The sequence below is a fragment of the Neopelma chrysocephalum genome, unplaced genomic scaffold (assembly GCF_003984885.1).
Source record: "Neopelma chrysocephalum unplaced genomic scaffold, ASM398488v2 Primary Assembly neopelma1_96627, whole genome shotgun sequence".
NCBI lineage: Eukaryota > Metazoa > Chordata > Aves > Passeriformes > Pipridae > Neopelma > Neopelma chrysocephalum.
The window spans coordinates 1-23661 of record NW_020925272.1 but is presented as its reverse complement, the minus strand read 5'-3'; the positions used below and the strand labels follow the sequence as shown (position 1 = coordinate 23661).

At 54.0% G+C, this 23661-nt stretch overlaps 1 protein-coding gene and 1 long non-coding RNA gene across 2 annotated transcripts in view; both read left to right on the top strand.

The window, feature by feature from the left end:
- The window catches only part of LOC113981522 (zinc finger protein 501-like), an 81772-nt gene extending 59066 nt beyond the window's left edge, over positions 1 to 22706 (top strand). The window contains exon 4 of the mRNA XM_027708923.1: positions 22328 to 22706. Within this exon, the coding sequence (XP_027564724.1) occupies positions 22328 to 22706 (379 nt within the window). The remainder of the gene's footprint in view (positions 1 to 22327) is intronic.
- On the top strand, positions 2521 to 20307 carry LOC113981523. The gene is made up of 3 exons (XR_003538447.1): positions 2521 to 2605; positions 11286 to 11289; positions 20297 to 20307. It is a non-coding gene; the product is annotated as an uncharacterized LOC113981523 (long non-coding RNA).
- Positions 22707 to 23661: the final 955 nt, after the last annotated feature.

Sequence of the window (23661 nt, the reverse complement as noted above, 5' to 3'; positions counted from 1 at the left end):
GCCATGGCCAAAGGCCTGCAGAAGGTGGCTCTGTCAGGGCCTTTCAGATTCTCCCCATCCCTCTCTCCTCTCCAGCCCAGGCTGTCCTATGGTGTCCATGCCCTGCCCCTTTCCCTGCAGGCTGTCGTCATCCCCCCGGCTGCCCCACCTGGCTGGCACCTTCCTGCACTGACATCTCTGCATCCTCCCTGGCTCTTCCTGGACACACAAAGCCTTGGGTTCATCCAGACTTTTCTGTGACATACTGCACCACAGCACTGACCTTGGAGGGAAATTTCTGACTTCTTGTCACCAGTCTAGGCCCCCCCAGCTGCCCTTGGTTGCACTAGTTCTTTCTTAGGCTGTTTTCTTCCAGGAAGAAAAGCTCCACCAGCTCTGACACCCCCCTTCCAGATCTCTCAGGCTACTTCTCTACTGTCCTCAGTCTTCTATATACGGGTCATGTGCTTGAGGCCCCAAATTCCTTCCTGGGAGATCTCTGGGACCTCTCCAAGGTTTTGGAAGATGACAATAGAGTGCTCTTATCCCAGGAAACACAGAGGGACACTTTTTTCTAAGGGTTGTCTTGGCAGAATGAGGCACAATATCTTTAAACTTTCTGGGACAAGGGAGCTCTGAGCTCTGGGTACGGAGGGAGCTCCAAGTGCCAGCCACTGGAGTGGGAGCTACAAATCATCAGGTCTTGTGTTCTTTGGAGGGCCAGACACTGGTGAGAGTGGTGTGTGTGTGCACATGTAAGGACTTGAAGGGCACAATGAACTGTCTCAAAACACTGTCAAAGCAGGAAAATCCAATAAGGTGCACAACACATAAGCACTGGTGGCAAACAGGAAGGCATTTAATTCCAAGGCCTAAAGGGAGGTGAAGCTTTGGAAGTAGTCCACAGGACAGAACTGCACTGTGCAGACTGTGGGAAAGAGCTGACAGTCCCAACAGGAAGCCAGGGCTGGTAAGGCAAGTCTGGGGAACCCATCCAGGCAAAGATTCCCACCTGCAGACTGGAAGCACACCGGGCAAAACTCCCACCATGGCAAACTGTGGAAAAGGAAGCAAGTCCTTGTACACGTGCCAGCCCAAGCTGTGGGAACAGCATCTACCCCCCTGAATACCTGGGGCTTGGGCTGTATAAAAGTGATACCCCAGAAGCACAACTTGGGGGCCCTCCACCGAGCAGAGCAGGGTGAAGAAGGACCGGCAGGAGCCTCAGGGATCTACATGGTGTGATACATTTACTTCATCTCTGTCTCTCTCTCACTGTCTTCCCACCACCCCCTTCTTCTCTCTCTTTCTCTTTCTTTCTCTCTCTCTCCCTCCTGTTTACTGTTAAATCAAACCTGGACTTCTGACTTTGGCACATGGTCTCCTTTGCAGCTGAATTTGGGCAGAGGCATCTTTTAATAATGGGAATCTGACAGTATCCATGAGGTTTTACAGTGTGGGAATGGCCACTAGATTCCATGAGGTTCCACAGAGTCACAGGGTCCTTTTGGCTTCGTAAGGCTCTGTAGTGTGATAATGGACCCTTGATTCCATGGGTTTGCAAAATGTCTCAGGACTCCTTTGGTTCTAGGAGGCCCCACATATCTCAGTGGCCCCTTGGTTCCATGAGATTCCACAGTGTCCCAGGAATCCTTTGGCTCCATGAGGCCTTGCAGTGTCATAATGGCCCCTTGATTCCATGAGGTTCCACAATGTCCCAGGCTTCCTTTGGTTCCATGAGGCCCTGCAGCGTCACAGTGGGCTTTGAGTCCCCAAGGTTCCTCAGTGTCACAATGGCCCCTTGATTCCATGAGGTCCCGAAATGTCTCAGGGCTCCCTTGGTTCCATGAGGCCCTTCATGGCACAGTGAACCCTTGATTCCATGAGGTTCCACAGTGTCACAGGATTCCTTTGATTTCATGAGGCCCTGGAGCACCACAATGGCCTCTTGATTCCATGAGTTTCCACAGTCTCCTGGGGTTCCTTTGGTTCCATGAGGCCTTGCAGTGTCACAATGGCCTCTTAATTCCATGAGTTTTCACATTGTCACAATGCTCCCTTGATTCCATGAGATTCCACAGTGTCCCAGGGTTCCTTTGGGTCCACAAGGCCCTACAGTGTCACAATGGCCCCTTTCCTCCAGGAGGTTCCACAGTGTCCTTGCTGGAACACACACGGCTGTAATGCTGCCCCACCTGCAGAGCTGCCTCCAGCCCTGGGGTCCCAGCACAGGAAGGACATGGACCTGCTGGAGTGAGTGCAGAGGAGACCACCAAGATGATGAGAGGGATGGAGCAGCTCTGCTGTGAGGAAAGGCTGAGAGAATTGGGATGGTTGAGGCTGGAGAAGAGAAGGCTTTAGGGTGACCTAATTGTGGCCTTGCAGTGCCTGAAGGGAGCCAACAAGAAAGATGGAGAGAGACTTTGGACAAGGGCCTGGAATGACAGGACAAGGGGCAGTGGCTTCACATGGATAGAGGGCAGGGTTAGATGGGATATTAAAAAGAAATTCTTTATGGGGAGGGTGGTGAGGCCCTGGCACAGGTTGCTCAGAGAAGTTCTGGCTGCCCCATCCCTGGAAGTGTTCAAGGCCAGGCTGGATGGGTCTCACAACAACCTGGTGTAGTGTCAGGGGGTTGGAACAAGTTGGTCTTTAAGGTCCCCTCCCACCCAAACCATTCCATGATTCTGTGACTGGTGGGGGATGTGGTGGTCGGAACTGTCTTGGGCACAGAGACCCCAAAATGATGGAGTTTTACTTTCTGAGTGAAGGAAGGGGAGGGCAGCAGAACTGACACCTTGGACTGCTGGTGGCCCGACTTTGGCTCTGCAGAGGGATCTGGGCAGGCTGGATCAAAAAGGCCAAGTGTCAGGGCCTCTCCTTGGGTCCCAACAACCCCCTGGAACGCTCCAGGCTGGGGGCAGAGGGGCTGGAGAGCTGCTCAGCAGGAAGGGACTTGGGGGTGCTGCTTGACAGAGACTGGATATGAGCCAGAGTGTGCCCAGGGGGGCAAGAAGGCCAAGGGCATCGTGGCCTTTGTGGAGAAGAGTGTGGTCAGCAGGAGCAGAGAACTGATTGCCCCTCTGTGCTGGGCACTGCTGAGGCCCCACCTCAAGTGCTGTGTCCAGTTCTGGTCCCTCAGTGCAAAAAGGCCCTTGAGGGGCTGGAGCATGTCCAGAGAAGGGAACGGAGCTGGGGAAGGCTCTGGAAAACCTGTCTGCTGAGGGACGGCTGAGGGAACTGGGCTTGTTGAGTCTGGAGAAGGGGAGGCTCAGGGGGGACCTCATTGCTCTCTACAATGACCTGAAAGGAGATTTTTAGTGGGGTCAGGATTGGTCTCTTCTGCCAAGGCTATAGTGAAAGGTTGTGAGGGAATGGCCTTAAATTGCATTGGGCAAGGTTCATATTAGATATGAAAGAAACCTTTTTCCACTGAGAGAGTGTTGAGGCATTGGAACAAGTAGCCCAGGGAGGTGGTGGAGTCTCTGGAAGTGTTCAGGTGTGTGGTGGGTTGACCTTGGCTGGACACCACGTGCCCACCCTGTCGCTCTATCACTCCCCTTCCCAGCAGGACAGGGGAGAGAGTAAAGTGGGAAAAAAACAACTGGTGGGTTGAGATAAGGCAGTTCATTTAAAGCAAAAAGCAAAGCAAAGCTTTTGCACGCAGAAGCGAACAATAGCAGGGTTCGTTCTCTGCTTCCCTAGAGCAGCCATGGTCAGCCACTCCCAAGGAGCAGGGCTTGGGTCCGCGGGACGGTTCCTCAGCAGGCAGCCATTAGACAATGAATGCCCCCCTCCTGCTCCGTGCCTCAGCTTTCAGAGCTGAGCTGACCTCCCATGGTCTGCAATGTCCCTTGGGTCAGTTGGGCTCAGTTGACCTACTTGGGTCCCCTCCCTTGCCCTCAGCTAAGGAAGGAATGTCCCAGTGTTGGTGCTGTGCTCAGCAGTGGCCAAAACACTGGTGTGTTCTCAACCCCCTTCCAGCTGCCAATGCCAAGCACAGCTCTGGGAGGGCTGCTGTGGGGAACTGAACTGCAGCTCAGCCAGACCCAACACAAATATCTATGGCACATATTCTATAGAATCCATCCGTAGCTATCGTATGATATATCAGTAAGATATTACAAATAATAAGCAATAATAAGGCAAGTGTCCTCCTTAGGGACACCCCCCAAACCCCCCAAAACTATTGCCTGGGTTTGTTCCCTGGGGGTCTCTGCAGCAGCAAGCACAGCATCACACTGACTGCTCTGGGCTGTGCAGCATTTGTGGTTCTGCCTGTCTCACACACACACCCAACCTTGTGATGGATCTGGATGTCACTGGATGTGATGTCACAGGGGAGATGTGATGTCATACGATGGATTTGACGTCATAGAGGAGCCTTGATGTGACAACAAGGATGTGATATCACAAGGGAGGTGTGATGTCACAGGAAGGAATGTATGTCACAGGGACAATATGATGTCACAGGTGACCTGTGATGTCATGGGGAGGTGTGATGTCATAGGGGACATGTGGTGTCACAGGGATGATGTGATGTCACGGGGGAGGATGTGACATCACAGGGATTTCATGATATCACAGGATAGGTGTGACATCGCATATCTCCTATGATGTCACATCCATCATATGACATCACATCCTCCCCGTGACATCACACCCCCATGACATCACACCTCCCCATGACATCACAGCTCCCCTGTGACATCACATCCTTCCTGTGACATCACATCTCTCCTCTGATCTCATAACATCCCTGAGACATCCCGAGCTTGCCTGTGACATCACATCTCCCCTATCACGTCACATCCATCATATGACATCACATGTCTCCTGTTATATCATATCATCCCTGTGACATCACATCCTCCCTGTGACATCAGATCCTTCCTGTGACATCACATCTTTGCTATGAAACACACCTTTCCTGTGACATCGCATATCCCCCATGATATCACATCCATCATATGACATCACATCCTTCCTGTGACATTATATCTCCCCTCTGACATGACAACCTTCCTGTCACATTACATCATTCTGGCGAGATCATGGCCTCCCCTGACATCACACCCCCCTACGACATCACACCTCCCCATGACATCACATCCTCCCCATGACATCACAGCTCCTTGTGACATCATATCCTTCCTGTTACATCACATCTCTCCTCTGATGTCATATCATCCCTGAGATGTCACGTCCTCCCCTGTGAGATCACATTCTTCTTGTGACATCACACCTCCCTGTGATCTCATATCATCCCTGTGATATCACATCCTTCCTGGGACGTCACGTCCTCCCCTGTGACATCACACCTACCTGTGACATCACATCTAGCCTATTATGTCACACTTCAACTCGACATCACATCTCCCCTATTATGTCACAATCATCCTATGACATCACATTTCTCCTGTGTATCATATCATCTCTGTGAGGTCACATCCCCCCGTGACATCACATCCTCCCCGTGACATCACATCCTCCCCGTAACCTCACAGTTCCCTTATGATGTCACATCCATCATATGAAATCACAGCTCCGTTGCAACATCACACCTCTACTGTGACATCACATCCTTCCTGTGACATCACATCTCCCCTACGACGTCACATCCATCTTATGACATCACATCTCTCCTGTTATATCATATCATCCCTGTGACGTCACATCCTCCTCCTGTGACATTACATCCATCCTGTGACGTGACATCTTCCCTATGACATTCTTCTTGTGACATCACACATCCCTGTGATCTCCTGGGATATCACATCCTTCCTGGGATGTCACATCCTCCTTTGTGACATCACATCTCGCCTATTATGTCACACCTCCATTGTGACATCACATCTCCCCTATTATGTCACAATCATTGTATGACATCACACTTCTCCTGTGTATCATATAATCTCTATGATATAACACCTCCTGTGACATCACATTCTCTCCTGTGACATCACACCTCTCCTGTGAGATCACATCTCTCCTGTGACATCACATCCTCCCCTGTGACAACACACCTATCCTGTGATATCACATCCTTGTTGTGACATCAAGGCTCCTTCATGAATTCACATTCATCATATGACATAACATCTCTCCTGTGATATCATAGCATCCCTGTGACATCACATCCTCCACGTGACATCACAGTTTGCCTGTGACATCACATCCTTGTTGTAACATCACATCTCCCCTATGAAACACACCCTTCCTGTGACATCGCATATATCCTATGATGTCACATCCATCACACAACATCACACCTCCCTCCGACATCACACCTCCTCTGTGACATCACATCCTTCCTGTGACATCACATCTCTCCTCTGATGTCATATCATCCCTGGGATGTCATGGCCTCCCCTGTGACATCACATTCTTCTTGTGACATCATACCTCCCTTTGATCTCATATCATCCCTTTGATATCACATCCTTCCTGGGACATCACATCATCCCCTGTGACATCACACCTACCTGTGACATCGCATCTCCCCTAGCATGTCACATACATTATATGACATCGCATGTCTCCTGTGATCTCATATCATCTCTGCGACATCATGTCCACCCTGTGACATCACATCTCCCCTCTGACATCACACCTCCCCAGGACATCACAGTTCCCCTGTGACATCACATCCCTCTTGTGACATCACATCTCCCCTATGAAACACACCCTTCCTGTGACATTGCATATCCCCTATGATGTCACATCTATCACATGACATAACATCCTTCCTGTGAAATCACATCCTTCTGGTGACATCACGTCCTCCCATGTGACATCACACTGCCACCCACGACATCACACCTCCCCATGGCATCACACCTCTCCTGTGAAATCACATCTCCCCTCTGATCTCCTATCATCCCTTGGATGTCACGTCCTACCCTGTGAGATCACATTCTTCTTGTGACATCACACCTCCCTGTGATCTTATATCATCCCTGTGACATCACATCCTTCCTGGGACGTCACGTTCGCCCCTCTGACATCACAGCCCCCAAGACATCACACCTCCCCATGAAACCACATCCTCGTGACATCAAGGCTCCTCTATGACTTCACGTTCATCATATGACATAACATCTGTCCTGTGATATCATAGCATCTCTGTGACATCACATCTCTCCTCTGACATCACATCTCCTCTCTGACATCACATCCTTCCTGTGACATCACATCCTTCTGGTGACATCACGTCCTCCCCTGTGACATCACACCGCCACCCACGACATCACACCTCCCCATGGCATCACAGCTCCCCTGTGACATCACATCCTTCCTGTAACATCACATTGCTCCTCTGATATAATATCATTACTGTGACATCACATTTCCACGTGACATCACAGCTTGCCTGTGACATCGCATATCCCCTATGATGTCACATCCATCATATGACATCACATCCTCCCTGTGACACCACATCCTTCCTGTGACATCACACCTCCCCAGGACATCACATCTCCCCTGTGACATCACAACCACAAATATGACATCACACCTCTCCGATGATCTCATATCCCCAGGATGTCATGTCCTCGCCTGTGACATCACATCTCCCCTATGATGTCACATCCATCATATGACATCAATTCTCTCCTGTGATACCATATCATCCCTGTGACATCACGCCCTCTCCTGTCACATCACACCTCCCCTGTGACATCACATCTCTCCTATGACGTCACATCCATCATATGACATCACACCTCTCCTGTGATATCATATAATCCCTATGACGTCATGTCCTCCTGTGTGAAATCACATCTTCCCCGTGGCATCACATCTCCCCTGACCTCACATCCTTCCTGTGACATCACAGCTCCCCTATGACATCAAATCCTACCCGTGACATCACACCTCTCCATGATATCATATCATCCCTGTAACATCACATCGTCCCTCTGACATCACATGTCCCAGTGACATCACAGGTCCCCTGTGACATCACATTTTTTTCTGTGACATCATAGCTCCCGTTATGACATCACATCCTTCCTGTGACATCACATCTCTATGACATCACATCCATCATATGACATCACATCTCTCCTGTGATATCAGATCATCCCTGGGACGTCACATCCTCCCCTACGACATCACATCCTCCCCATGAGATCACAGCTCCCCTATGACATCATATTGTCCCTGTGACATCACATACTTCCTGTGACATTACATCTCCCCTATGACATCACACCTGCCTTGTGACATCACATCCTTCCTGTGACATCACATCCAGTGACATCCAGATCCATCACAAGGTTGGGTGTGTGTGTGAGACAGGCAGAACCACAAATGCCTGCACAGCCCAGAGCAGTCAGTGTGGTGCTGTGCTTGCTGCTGCAGAGACCCCCAGGGAACAAACACAGGGGAATAGTTTGGGGGGAGGGGTGTCTCTAAGGAGGACACTTGCCTTATTATTGCTTATTATTTGTAATATCTTATTGATATATCATACGATAGCTACGGATGGATTCTATAGAATATGTGCCATAGATATTTGTGTTGGGTCTGGCTGAGCTGCAGTTCAGTTCCCCAGAGCAGCCCTCCCAGGGCTGTGCTTGGCATTGGCAGCTGGAAGGGTGTTGAGAACACACCAGTGTTTTGGCCACTGCTGAGCACAGCACCAACACTGGGACATTCCTTCCTTAGCTGAGGGCAAGACCCTGGGAGGGGACCCAAGTAGGCCAGCTGAGCCCAACTGACCCAAGGGGCATTGCAGACCATGGGAGGTCAGCTCAGCTCTAAAAGCTGAGGCACGGAGCAGGAGGGGGGCATTCATTGTCTAATGGCTGCCTGCTGAGGAACTGTCCCGCGGACCCAAGCCCTGCTCCTTGGGAGTGGCCGACCATGGCTGCTCATGGGAAGCAGAGAACAAACCCTGCTGTCTTTTGCTTTAAATAAACCATCTTATCTCAACCCATGAGTTTTGTTTTTTTTTCCACCTTGCTCTCTCCTCTGTCCCACTGGGAAGGGGAGTGATAGAGCGGCTGGGAGGGCACCTGGTGTCCAGCCAAGGTCAACCCACCACACACCTGAACACTTCCAGAGACTCCACCACCTCCCTGGGCTACTTGTTCCAATGCCTCAACACTCTCTCAGTGGAAAAAGGTTTCTTTCATATCTAATCTGAGCCTCGCCTGATGCAACTTAAGGTCATTTCCTCTCTTCCTGTCACTATCGCCTTGGCAGAAGAGACCAACCCCCACCCCACTAAAACCTCCTTTCAGGTCATTGTAGAAAGCAATGAGGTCCCCCCTGAGCCTCCCCTTCTCCAGACTCAACAAGCCCAGTTCCCTCAGCCGTCCCTCAGCAGACAGGTTTTCCAGAGCCTTCCCCAGCTCCGTTCCCTTCTCTGGACATGCTCCAGCCCCTCAAGGGCCTTTTTGCACTGAGGGACCAGAACTGGACACAGCACTTGAGGTGGGGCCTCAGCAGTGCCCAGCACAGAGGGGCAATCAGTTCTCTGCTCCTGCTGACCACACTCTTCTCCACAAAGGCCACGATGCCCTTGGCCTTCTTGCCCCCCTGGGCACACTCTGGCTCATATCCAGTCTCTGTCAAGCAGCACCCCCAAGTCCCTTCCTGCTGAGCAGCTCTCCAGCCCCTCTGCCCCCAGCCTGGAGCGTTCCAGGGGGTTGTTGGGACCCAAGGAGAGGCCCTGACACTTGGCCTTTTTGATCCAGCCTGTCCAGATCCCAGAGCTGGAGGTAGCTCTGTAGGTGGGGCAGCATTACAACCATGGATGTTCCAGCAAGGACATGGTGGAACCTCATGGAATTAAGGACCATTGTGACAGTGCAGGGACTTCAAGAGGCTAAGGAGCCCTGGGACACTGGGCAATCTCATGGAATCAAGGCAGCACTGGAACCCTGGCAAAACTCCTGGAATTCAGGGCCCATTGTGACATTGCAGCTCCCCATAGAACAAAAGGAACCCTGGGACGCTGCGGAAACTCATGGAACCAAGGGACCATTGTGACACTGAGGGGGCTCATGGAATTCATGGAGTCCATTGGGACAATCCAGCACCTCATGAAATCAAAGGAATTCTGGGACACTGTCGAGCTTCCTGGAACCAAGGGGTCCTGGTGATATGCCTGTCCTCCTGGAACCAAGAGAGCCCTGAGATACTTCTGAACCTCCCAGAATCCAGGGGCCATTGTGACCATGCAGAACCTCCTGGATTCAAGTGGTCCTTGTGAAACTGCAGGCTCTCCTGGAACCCAAGGATTCCTGGAACACTGCAGAGCTCACGGAACCAAGGGGCCACTGTCCCACTGCAGCTACTTCTGAAGCACAAGGGACCCTGGGACAAGGGGAAATCTCCTGGAATCCAAAGGGCATTTTGGGACTGTAGGGCCTCATGGAACTAAAGGAACCTTTGGAGACTGTGGAAGCTCATGGAATGAAGGGGCCATTGGGACATGTGGGGCCTCCTTGAACCAAAGGAACCCTGAGAATTTTTATGGGAACAAGGAGGTAGGAGTTGCTGCTCTCAGTTAATCAGGATCAACAAAGAGTGTTTTGGCCTTGACTGGTGTTTTCCATCCAGAGAGTGCTGTTTGCCAAAGCGGAAACCACTTGGAACGCTCTGCATGGTAGCCTGTGTTTTTCTCTGGTGGCTGAACACAGTCAGCACATGAGGGGACGGGAATGTGTGGGATCAGGGCACTGCTTTGGGGCCATGCTGGGAATTCTGGTGGACTAAAAGACAAACCCCAGGCACTGTTTCCAAAGGAACCCAAATGAAAGGGGGACGCCGGAAAGATGGGCGGACAAGTCCCACAATGGAACTCTGTGTGTGCAGCCTCATTTCCTCCTTCAGGAGCCACAGGAAAGGGGGCAAAAAGTGGGGGTTGGGACCCATAAACTGTTCGAGGGGGGGAAATAGGGGATTGAGGGGAGAATGGGAAAGTGGAAGGAACAGGGAGAAGGGTGGAAAAGGGAGGGCAGTCTGGCAGGTCCAACGGTCCCATGGGGGTCTTTGGACACTGGGAGATTGGGAAATGGGGGCGGCCACCCTGAGTTCTCAACTTCCTGTGGGGTGCTGGGGGCTGCTGGATCCAATCTCAGCCTTGGATTATGCCAACACTTTCAGTTTAGAGGAATTACAAAGGTGTGATTGAACCACTTTTGTCCCCCAGGTTTTAATGATAGCAAATAAGATCTACTGATAGAAATGAATTTACTTAGGGTTCCAAATGATCAGACAAAAGATCTTCATCAGAATTATTTACTGCACAATAGAAACACTAAAACTACCAGGAGTACAGGATAAGATAGGAAAGTGCTCTACAGTAAAGCAATTGTTGAAGCAATTCTACTCAAGCTGGCACAAAAGTAATAATTCTTAATTAGAGATGGATGGAACTCCCCCAGACCAACGCTCATGGGGAGATCTCTGCTCTCAACCTCCAGCAGTGACCTTGGGGGGTCCCCAGTAAAGGCAGGAATCTCCACACACCCCCCAAGAAGGGTTCAGTTGGAAGAACCTGCCACTGGGAAAGGGGACTGGCCCTCTGTGGTCAAAAGGAATGGACTGACGGTCACTGGACTCCAGGGGTTGCCTCACCATCAGGGGTTTCATTCGGGTGGAAGTAGTGGCCGAAGTTCTTCCCACAGTCAGGGCCCTGGTAGGGCTTCCCTCACCGGTGGATCTGTTGGTGTCTGGTCAACTTAGAGCTGTTGGTGAAGCTTTTCCCACACTCCCCACACTTGTAGGGCCTCTCCCCGGTGTGGATGCGCCGGTGGGTGACAAGGGTGGAGTTGTGCTTGAAGCCCTTCCTGCAGTCGGTGCAGCGGAAGGGCCTCTCATCCGTGTGCGTCTGCTCATGCCTGAGGAGATGTGAGCTGGTCTGAAACCTCTTCTCACATTCCAAGCACCTGTAGGGCCGTTCCCCAGTGTGGATGCGCTGGTGTTTGCAGAGGTCGGAGCTGTCACTGAAGCTCTTCCCACATTCCCCACACGTGTAGGGACGTTCACCAGTGTGGATGTGCTGGTGTCGGATTAGTTCGGTGCTCTTCCTGAAGCTCTTCCCACATTCCAAGCATTTGAAGGGCTTCTCCCTGCTGGGAGGCTGCTCAGGGACTACCAGCTCAGAGCTCTCCCTCAAGCTCCAGTCGCCTTCCCGGCACAGGCTGGCTCTTTCCTCCTCAGAGCACCCTGGGCTGGCTTTGGAGCCCCTCCTGTGGGGGGATCTCCGGCCCTTTTCCTCCCCGCTGCCTTCCTGCACCATGGAGCCCTTCAAAACGGCCTCTCCCACCAGGGTCTCATGGGGGGATTTGTCCTCCGGGCTCTCCGTCCTCAGCTCGGGGCCTGGGGCAGGAAGCAAGGACAGGGAGAGGATTTGCCTCCGGCCCACAGGGAAGGCCAAGGACATCCCCCCAACTCTGGCCCCGGCAGGACGGCGGTGGCAGCGGGGTTGTCCTGCAGCCGGGGCCATGCTCGGCTGCCAGAGCCAGCACAACACCCGCCGAAAGGGCCACTGACTTCCTCCTCACCTGTCTGAGAGGCCCACAGCATCTTCCTCTTCCTCACAGCCTCCTCCTCCATCCACCCAAGCTTTGGGAAGGAGAAATCCTGATGGGGGGGAAAATAAGGGCTGAGCACGTTGGCTTGGGGGTTCCTCCTGCCCAAGTCCATCTCTAGAACTCACCGGGCATCCTGTGGCCATAAAAACCTCCAAAACACCAAGATTCAGCCCAGAAAAAACCCAACGAGGTTCAGGCAAAAATACCCTCAGAAAAAGAGAGATGAACCCTCCCCCCAAAACTGAAAAAAGTTAAGGTTCAGCCAAAATATACTCCAAATTATGAAGATTAAACCAAAAATAAGATGTTTAATTGGTAGGATGAGGAGAGCAAAGTCATTTCATGAGCACCTGATTGAATTGTTATATATTAATCAAAAGCTGTATTAATGTAGTGTCCCTTAAAACTCAATTTTTTTCTTCCTATTTTCAGTGTAGAGAATAAATATGAAATCACTGGACTTCAGGCCTGCATCATTACCCCTGTGCTTTGGTTTGCAAATCCTTCCTCATTCTACTTCTTCTCCCCTGCCATCATTTCTGACAACTGGACTCCTCTGCTGTGCTGTGCCAGTATCCTGGGATGTGTGGTTTCCATGTTTGCAAGGATTAAAGGCAACTTTTTGCCTACCAGTGCCAAAGGCTGGTCTGTGAAGTTTAGTGTGAGAGGATCCTGGGCAATCAGACACTGAAATTGTTGAGCTGCAATGGGTTGTGCCAATGGAATGACAGAATCCATTCTGCTGGCCCAGACACAGAAGCCAATCTGTGGCTGTGGCTCTTGGCCTCACTGGCACCATCCTCTGTGGTTCCTGCTGCCCACCATGGCACTGGCAGCCCCAGGGGCACAGGGACGTCCATCCTGTACATGAAGTCAGACAGTCCACAAGTGTTAGCAGGAGTAAAACAGTGCACTGCTGACCTTCTCGAATTTATCTCTGTTAATGTAGGACCTCACTTGGTCAATCTGTGTTCTCTTGCACAGCGTTATGTGGATTTGTGATTTTTATTATCACTGCACCAAATTAATCTGGAATGTGTGGTCAAAACAGTAATTACCTGTATTTGGGTATAACTGTGAGCTCTTCTATTTTTTATGCGTTCTGGAAAATTCACTGACAACTTCTTTCATGACTACATGATGGGGACTCAATTTAAGGTTGGGGGGGTTTCCTGAGGGCAGCACTACACCAGACTTTTGTGTGTGTGTGTGAGACAGGCAGAAGCACAAATGCCTGCACAGCCCAGAGCAGTCAGTGTGGTGCTGGGCTTGCTGCTGCAGAGACCCCCAGGGAACAAACGCAGGCAATAGTTTGGGTTTATTCCTTGCTCTGTGTCAGTGGAATAGAATGTTCCACAGGAGCTCTGTCCCCCTCTGTGGCACCAGGTGGCTCAAAGCAGAAGAGAGGGGGTCAAGTGCAAGTTCCCTTCTGAAGTGTGTGTCCCTAAGGAGGACACTTGCCTTATTATTGCTTATGATTTGTAATGTCTTACAGATATATCATACAACAGCTAAAGATGGATTCTATAGAATATGTGCCATATATATGATACAGAATATATCTGATTATTGCTTTATCTGCCTGTCCAGACAGATATTGTGTATGCAAAGAGATTGTATTTGAGGGATATGTTCCTCTCAATACCCTGTTAGCTCCACTCCCAAGGCAGCAAATTCCTGAAGCTCCCACTTCTGTGCCCTGCAGGTTTTGGCAGATTTGCAAGAGCAGGGGAATCATTCCCTGCAGCCCCTTTGCACTGTAGGAAATGGGAGCACTGTGCACATCCTGCTGCCTCCAGATTCCATTCTGGGGGTGGGAACGACCCTGTGGGGAGCAAACAAATGCCTGGTTCTGCAGGAGCTGCAGATGCTCAAGGGCAGCAGGAACAAGTCAGGGGCCTGGGGGGATCTAGAGGGCTTTGGGGTCTGGGAGGGTCCTGGGGGAGCTGGGGAGGGGCTTTGGGGATTGGGGGTACAGACCAGGACAGACCAGGACAGACCAGTACCTCCTCACTGCTGCCCAGATCTCTCCTGGAACTGGGACACGTTGTCCTTGGACACCTGAGCCCCCCCAGTGCCCTCCCAGTACAGCCCAGTGCCCCCAGTACAGCCCACTGTGCTCCTGTCCCAGGGTGCCGGGTGATCCCTCTTTGGGGGGGGTTGGAAGGGATTTGAGGGGGAGGCTGGGAGAGATTTGAATGGATCTGGGGGGGTTGCATGGGGATTTGGGGGGGGGTTGGAGGGCTTTGGGTGTATTTGGGGGAGTTAAAACAGGTTTTGGGGGCATTGGGGCATCAAAGGGATCTGTGAGGGAAGGGGATTAAAGGGAAAATGGGGGTTAGGGGATATTTGGGAGGGGTTAAATGGGCCTGGGGGGGAGAGGAGGGGCTGCACCAAGAGCAGGTGACTCCTGACACACACCCCCCCCCCGGTGTCCCCAAGACCCTCTTGGTGTCCCCAGTTCCCCCCTTGACACCCTGAGACCCCCTCTGGTGTCTCCAATGTCCCCAGGGCCTCTCCATGGCTCCAATTCCCCCCTTGGCACCCCCAAGTCCACTGTACCCAAACCCCTCCCCACTGTCCCCACTCCCCATCCCTGATGTCCCCAACCCTCCATTTCACCCCAGAACCCCCCCCCGGACCCTCTGACCACAAAAATGCCCCCCACACACACTCACAGAAAGGCCAAGGGCATCTGGGGACAGTTGGGGGGCACTGGGGGATTACTGGGGGATACTGGGACACACTGGGGGGAACCAGGAGGCACTGGGAGGGACTGGGGAGTTACTGAGGGACACTAGAAAGGCACTGGGAGGGACTGGAGGTGAACTGGGGCACACTGGGGGGCACTGGCAGAGAACTGGGGAGTTACTGGGGGATTACCAGGACACATGGGGGGACACCGGGAGGTTACTGGGCCACACTGGGGGTTACTGGGTGCTCACTGCAGGATCACTGGGCCATACTGGGGGGCAGTGGGAGGTCACTGGGACACACTGAGTGGTTACTGAGAGGGTTACTGGGCCATATTCAGGGTCACTGGGAGGTCATTGGGATATACTGGGGGCACTCAGATCCCCTTACCCTGATGTAATATATCTCTCCCCCCGGATTTTGGGGGGCATCACTAGGACCCCTCCCCTGGGGGCTGGGGGACCCCATGAACCCCACTGCTGGACTTTAGGGAACCCCCTAAAATCCCTTCAAAACCCCTGAAATCCCCTCAGAAATCCACCGCTCGACCCATCGAAACCTCCTCAAGGTCCCCTCCAATCCCCTCAGAGACCTCATCCCTCCCCAGCACCCCCTAAATCCTCTCAGTGACCCGCAAAACCCACCTGGGAACTCCCAAGCCCATTCAGGGACCCCCCAATCCCCCTCACGGACCCTCAAAACCATCTGGGACCCCTTAAACCCCCTAGAGACCCCAAAACTGCCGAAAAGGTCCCCGCAAAGCCCCCCAAGACCCCCAAAGCTCCTCACAGACCCCCAAAGCCCACCTGGGACACCCCAAATCTCCTCAGAAACCAAACCGCCCTCAGAGCCTCCCAAACCCCTTCAGGGACCTTTAATTTCTCCCGTGATTCCCTCAGGACTCCGAACCCCCTCAGGGACCCCTCGAAACGTCCCCGGAAACCCCCGAACACCTCCGCTAAACCCTCCCGAGCCCTCCAACCCACAGCCGCGCTCCCCGCAGCCCCCGAGGGGATCCCCAGAGCTCCGCTCTCGCCGCCCCCCCCCCCCCCCCGCCAGGACTCACAGCTCAAGGCAGACCCCGCCACCATCACGGATTCCCGGCAGCCAACATGGCGCTCGCTCTGCGCGCGCACCGCCTTCACTGACCCGCCCCGCAGCCAATCAGCGCGCGGACACGGCCTCCGCCCGCCCCCAGCCCCGCCCCCGCCCCGCGCGGGGGGGTCTCTCAGGCGGAGGGCGGGCAGAGCCAGCGCCATGTTGGCTGCGGGAAAGCGGCAGGGGAGGGGGTGGCGGTCGCTGCGCTGAATTGTGTGAGCTGGCGGGGGCTTCGGTAAGAGCGGGGCTCGGGGGATCCCCTCGGGACTGCGGGGAGCGCGGCTGTGGGTGGAAGGGCTGGAGGTCTCGTGGAGGCTTAGCGGAGGAGTTCGGGGGTTTCCGAGGAGTTTTTGAGGGTCCCTGAAAGAACTCGGGGGGAAGTTAAAGGTCCCTGAAGGGGTTTGGGGGTCTCCGAGCAGAATTTTAGTTTCTGAGGAGATTTGGGGTGTCCTAGGTGGGCTTTGGGGGTCTCGGAGGAGGTTTGGGGGTCCTGGGGGGCTTTGCGGGGACCTTTTCGGCAGTTTTGGGGTCTCTAGGGGGCTTAAGGGGTCCCAGACGGTTTTGAGGGTCCGTGAGGGGGACTGGGGGGTCCCTGAATGGGCTTGGGGGTTCCCAGGTGGGTTTTGCGGGACACTGAGAGGGTTTAGGGGGTGCTGGGGAGGGATAAGGCCTCTGAGGGGATTTGAGGGGACCTTGAGGAGGTTTCGATGGGTCGAGGGGGGGATTCAGGAGGTTGTGAGGGGTTTTTGGGGGGTCTCCTAAAGCCCAGCAGTGGGGTTCAGGGGGTCCCCAGCCCCAAGTGGTCCTAGTGATGCCCCCCAAAATCTGTGGGGGAGATGTACCACATCCGGGTAAGGGGATCCCAGTGCCCCCAGTATATCCCAAAGACCTCCCAGTCATTGTCAGTATAGCCCAGTAACCCCCTCGGTAACCACACAGTGTCTCCCAGTGACCTCCCACTGCCCCCAAGTATGGCCCAGTGATACTCCAGTGATCACCCAGTAACCCCCAGTATGGCCCAGTAACCTCCCGGTGTCCCCCCATGTGTCCTGGTAATCCCCCAGTAACCCCCCAGTCCCTCCCAGTGCCCTCTGGTTCCCCTCAGTGTGTCCCAGTATCCCTCAGTAATCACCCAGTGCCCCCCAAAGCCCCCCAACTGTCCCCAATATGTCCCCAGATGCCCTTGGCCTTTCTGTGAGCATGCGGGAGGGGGCATTTTTGTGGTCAGAGGGTCCGGGGGGGCTCCTGGAGTGAGATGGAGGGTTGGGGACATCAGGGGTTTGGGGACAGTGGGGATGGGTTTGGGTACAGTGGAATTGGGGGTGCCAAGGGGGGAATTGGAGCCATGGAGAGGCCCTGGGGACATTGTAGACACCAGGGGGGTCTCGGGGTGTCAAGGGAGGAACTGGGGACACCAAGAGGATCTTGGGGACACCAGGGGGGTCTCAGGATTCACCTGCTCCTGGTGCAGCCCCTCCTCTCCCCCCCCAGGCCCCTTTAACCCCCCCCCAATATCCCCTAACCTCCATTTTCCCTTTAATCCCCTCCCCCCCACAGATCCCTTTGATGCCCCAATGCCCCCAAAACCTGTTTTAACTCACCCAAAGACCCCCAAACCCCTATGCAACCCCCCCAGGTCCCTTCAAATCTCTCCCAGCCCCCCGCTCAAATCCCTTCCAACCCTCCTTAAAAGGGGTCACCCGGCACCCTGGGACAAGAACACAGTGGGCTGTACTGGGGGCACTGGGCTGTACTGGGAGGGCACTGGGGGGACTCAGGTGTCCCACGACAATGTGGCCCATCTCCAGGAGAGATCTGGGGAGCAGTGAGGAGGTACTGGTCTGTCCTGGTCTGTATCCCCAATCCCCAAAGCCCCTCCCCAGCTCTACCAGGCCCCCCCAGACCCCTGACTTGGTCCTGCTGCCCTTGAGCATCTGCAGCTCCTGCAGAACTAGGCATTTGTTTGCTCCCCACAGGGTCGTTCCCACCCCCAGAATGGAATCTGGAGGCAGCAGGATGTGCACAGTGCTCCCATTTCCTACAGTGCAAAGGGGCTGCAGGGAATGATTCCCCTGCTCTTGCAAATCTGCCAAAACCTGCAGGGCACAGAAGTGGGGGCTTCAGGAATTTGCTGCCTTGGGAGTGGAGCTAACAGGGTATTGAGAGGAACATATCCCTCAAATACAATCTCTTTGCATACACAATATCTGTCTGGACAGACAGATAAAGCAATAATCAGATATATTCTGTATCATATATATGGCACATATTCTATAGAATGCATCCTAAGGTATTGTATGATAGATCTATAAGATATTACAAATAATAAGCAATGATAAGGCAAGTGTCCTCCTTGGGGACACACACTTCAGAAGGGAACTTGCACTTGACCCCCCCCCTCTCTTCAGCTTTGAGCCACCTGGTGCCACAGAGGGGGACAGAGCTCCTGTGGAACATTCTATTCCACTGACACAGAGCAAGGAATAAACCCAAACTGTTGCCTGTGTTTGTTCCCTGGGGGTCTCTGCAGCAGCAAGCCCAGCACCACACTGACTGCTCTGGGCTGTGCAGGCATTTGTGCTTCTGCCTGTCTCACACACACACACAGAAGTCTGGTGTAGTGCTGCCCTCAGGAAACCCCCCCACCCTTGCTCCAGCTAAAGCCGTGGAATTTGTCTTTGTTTCCCTTGGGTTCAGGGTCAGGCTGTGCCTGTGTCCAGCCCAGAGGCTCAGAAAAGCATTTCTCCCGTCCCACTGCAGTCTGCTGCTGCAGACAGGACCCAGGCACTGGTGGCCCTGGGAGTGAACAGCAGAGTGTTTCCAGGGGCTCTCTGAAGGAACACAAGTGTCCAAAGAAACCAGCACAAGTGTCCACAGAAGTCCCAGTCCTTCATCCCTGAATGAACTTGTTCAGCCCAGGAAAACTGTCTAAGTTTTATTTCCATGGAAGGAGGTTTTTCCCAGTTTAATGTGGCTTTAGTTCCAAACCAGTTTCTTCATTTCCTCCTCCCAATTTCCCTGAAGGACACTGACAGGGATCACAGAGTTTGTCCCTTGGCCATACAGCTCCTGCTGTTTGGCAGCCCAGACTCCAATCCCAAGGCACCCATTGGATCAGCACTTGGGGATACAACTTGACCTTGGGCTCAGGATGCAGCTGCGAACAGAGATTTCCCTGCAAAGTCTGCAGTGAGTCAAGCTCTGCAGAGGAGATTGTGCCCCATGGATGGGATTGCAGAGGGTCTCTCAGGTCCCCAGGATGAATCATCACTCTCTGCAAGTCCCTGCCAGGTGGTTTTAACCAGGTGGGAGTGGGACTGTTCTGCCAGGAAGCAGCAGTAGGACAAGAGGGCTGGGTCTTGAGCTGTGCCAGGGGAGGTTTAGGTTGGATATTAGGAAGCAATTTTTTGCTGAGAGAGTAATGAGGCCTTGGAATGGGCTGGGCAGGGAGGGGGTGGAGTCAGCGTCCCTGGAGGTGTTGAAGGTGAGAGTGGATGTGGCCTCAGTGCCATGGTCTGGGAAGCACGGCAGGGTTGGATCAAGGGTTGGACTTGATGATCTTGGAGGTCTTTTCCAACCCGACTGATTCTGTGATTCTCTGATTGCCATTCCTATGGCAGCACATGCTTGAGGCTCTGTCCATATATATCTGCAGGGTTAGTGTGTAAATGTGTGGTGTTAGAAAAGCAGGCTGAGTTCTGGGATAGTTCTAGAAGGAGAAAGAAGCCCAGAGCCCAGTGCAAGCAGGCAACCCTCAGCTTGCACATGATGTCCCCTCCCGGCAGGTTCCTGTCCTTGAGCCCAGGCCCTGAGGTGAGGCTGAGAAGTGGTGCAGAGGTGAGCCCAGAGCTGTCCCTGAGGTGAGGCTGAGAATAAGTACAAGGCAGAGGTGCTGCTGAGGAACACAAACTCTGCCTGGTCATGGAGCCTGCAAGGAGGAGCAGAGACAGCAATGGCAGTGTAAGGGCCAGGTTGTCCCTGTGCCTTCCCCTGCAGACCCTGACTGTCCCTGCTGGGCCCCTGTCCATCCCCATCAGGTCCCTGCCCGTCCCACCCGGGCTGAGCTCCCCCCAGGAACTGCCGTGGAGCTGAAGCTGCTGCCATCCCCCCCCTGCAGCCACTGCCCCAGCCAAGGGAGCAGCAAAGGCAGGGCCAGGAGCAGAGGCAGCAGCAGGGGAGCCCTGGGGGGGCTGGGAAGCTCTTGTGTGGGGCAGGAAAGAGGCGCTGGGCACGAGGCCGGGGCTGTGCTGAGCAGGCCCAGCCCTCACATCCCCCCAGCCAACGCCGGCTGCCCAGGGGGTGCGGGAGGGACCCCCAGCCCGTGTGCCCCACACTCAGCTGGCAGAGAGAGCACCAAGGGACAGGACCACGGGCAGGGCCACGGTGAGGGCACAGCCTGTGGCAGCAGAGCTGCCCAGGGCCGGGGGCAGCCGGGGGTGTTGGGACCAGCCAGTCCTGGGGCCGAGCAGAGCATGAGGCCTCTTGCAGAGCCCTGGAGCAGCCTCCCACTTGGCAGCCCTGCCCTGGTGGGGTGACACTGTCCCCTCCCTACAGGACACTCCCCCCGAAATCTTTGGGGGGACCTTTTGTGTCTATTCCTGGTTGCTGATTGATGCTGGGGACCTGAGGGAGCCTCTTCAATCCCATCCATGGGGCACAATCTCCTCTCCAGAGCTTGACTCACTGCAGACTTTGCAGGGAAATCTGTGCTGGCAGCCCGAGTATGTCACGACCCTCCGCACTCCCTCCTGGATATTTGGGACGAGTTCCCCCTTCCCAAGCAGGGGAAGCCTGGACATTGGGGACCCCTGGGATCCCCAGGAAAAGAAAGTAGAGAACGTGGAGATGGGGAATGTCTGAGAACGCAGCAGCTCGAAGGCGAGAGTCAGAGGAGAAGGGACTTTTGGGACCCCCAACACTCCCAGCATCCCTAAGTGGGACCCCCAGCATCCCAGACAGGGGAAACCCTCAGAACCCCAGAGCGGAGAGACCAGAGATGGGGAACTTCTGGGAGAGATTTTTTAATGCTGAATCTTCATATTTGGGAGTATTTTTTGGCTAAATCTCAACTTTTTGCCTTTTGAGGGGTGGAGGTTCATCTCGCTATTTCTGAGGGGTTTTTTTTTCCTGAATCTGGGTGGTTTGGGTTTTTCTGGGCTCAATCTTGGTGTTTTGGAGGTTTTTATGGGCACAGGATGCCCGGTGAGTTCTAGAGAGGGACTTGGGCAGGAGGAACCCCCAAGCCAACTCGTTCAGCCCTTGTTTCCCCCCCATCAGGATTTGTCCTTCCCAAAGCTTGGGCGGATGGAGGAGGAGGCTGCGAGGAAGAGGAAGATGCCGCGGGCCCCCCAGGCAGGTGAGGAGGAAGTCAGTGGCCCTTTGTTTTGGTGTTGTGCTGGCTCTGGCAGCCCAGCATGGCCCCCGGCTGCAGGACAACCCCGCTGCCGCCGCCGTCCTGCCGGGGCCGGAGTTGGGGGGATGTCCTTGGCCTTCCCTGTGGGCCGGAGGCAAATCCCCTCCCTGTCCTTCTTGCTTCCTGCCCCAGGCCCCGAGCTGAGGATGGAGAGCCCGGAGGACAAATACCCCGGCAGAAGCTGGTGGGAGAGGCCGTTTTGAAGGGCTCCATGGTGCAGGAAGGCAGTGGGGAGGAAAAGGGCCGGAGATCCCCCCGCAGGAGGGGCTCCAAAGCCAGCCCAGGGTGCTCTGAGGAGGAAAGAGCCAGCCTGTGCTGGGAAGGCGGCTGGAGCTTGAGGGAGAGCTCTGACCTGATGGTCCCTGAGCAGCCTCTCAGCAGGAAGAAGCCCTTCAAATGCTTGGAATGTGGGAAGAGCTTCAGGAAGAGCAGACCTGCTCCGACACCAGCACATCCACACTGGTGAACGGCCCTACACATGTGGGGAATGTGGAAAGAGCTTCAGCCGGAACTCCACCCTGATCAAACACCATCGCATCCACACTGGGGAACGACCCTACCCATGTGGGGTATGTGGGAAGTGCTTCAGTGACAACTCCACCCTCTGCACCCACCAGCGCATCCACACTGGGGAACGGCCCTACACGTGTGGGGAATGTGGGAAGAGCTTCAGTGACAGCTCCAGCCTCCTCACCCACCAGCGCATCCACACTGGGGAACGACCCTACAAGTGCTTGGAATGTGGGAAGAGGTTTCAGCGCAGCTCACATCTCCTCAGGCATGAGCAGACACACACAGATGAGAGGCCCTTCCGCTGCACCGACTGTGGGAAGGGCTTCAAGCACAACGACACCCTCGTCAGGCACCGGCGCATCCACACCGGGGAGAGGCTCTACAAGTGTGGGGAGTGTGGGAAGAGCTTCACCCACAGCTCTTACCTGACCTCACACCAACAGACCCACAAGTAAGGGAAAGCCCTATCAGTGCCCCGACTGCGGGAAGATCTTCGGCTGCTGCTTCCACCCCAAATGAACCCCCTGATGGTGAGGCAACCCCTGGAGTCCAGTGACTGTCAGTCCATCCCTTCCGACCACAAAGGGCCAGTCCCCTTTCACAGGGGCAGGTTTTTCCAACAGAACCCTTTTTGAGGGGGTGTGTGGAGATTCCTGCCTTGGCTGGGGACCCCCCAAGGTCAGTCCTGGAGGTTGAGAGCAGAGATCTCCCCACCAGCCTTGGTCTCAGGGAGTTCCATCCATCTCTAATTAAGAATTCTTGCTTTTGTGCCAGCTTGAGTAGAATTGCTTCAACAATTGCTTTAGTGTAGAGCACTGTCCTATCTTATCCTGTACTCCTGGTAGTTTTAGTGTTTCTGTTGTGCAGTAAATAATTCTGATGAAGATCTTTTGTCTGATCATTTGGAACCCTAAATAAATTAATTTCTATCAGTAGGTCTGATTTGCCATCATTAAAACCTGGAGGACAAAAGTGGTTCAGTCACAGCTCTGTAATTCCTCTAAACTTAATGTGTTGGCCTAATCCAAGGCTGAGATTGGATCCAGCAGCCCCCAGCACCCCACAGGTAGTTGGGAGCTCAGGGAGGCCACCTCCCTTTGCCAACCCCCCTGTGCCCAAAGACCCCCATGGTCCCACCAGTTGGACCCACCAGACCACCCCCTGTTTTCCACCCTTCTCCTTGTTCCTTCTACTTTTCCAGGGTCCTCACAATCCCCAGCCCCCCCCCGATCAATTTAAGGGTCCCAACGTCCACTTTTCCCTTCCCCTCCCACCTCTTCCACATCATCCACCTACTTCCCAGCCCCTTCATGCTCAGTTTGGGGGTCCCACCCTCCCCTTTCCCCACTTTTCTGACTGCTCCCCCTCCTTTCCCATCATCCCCCAAATCTCAGTGCCCTGTCCCCCCCC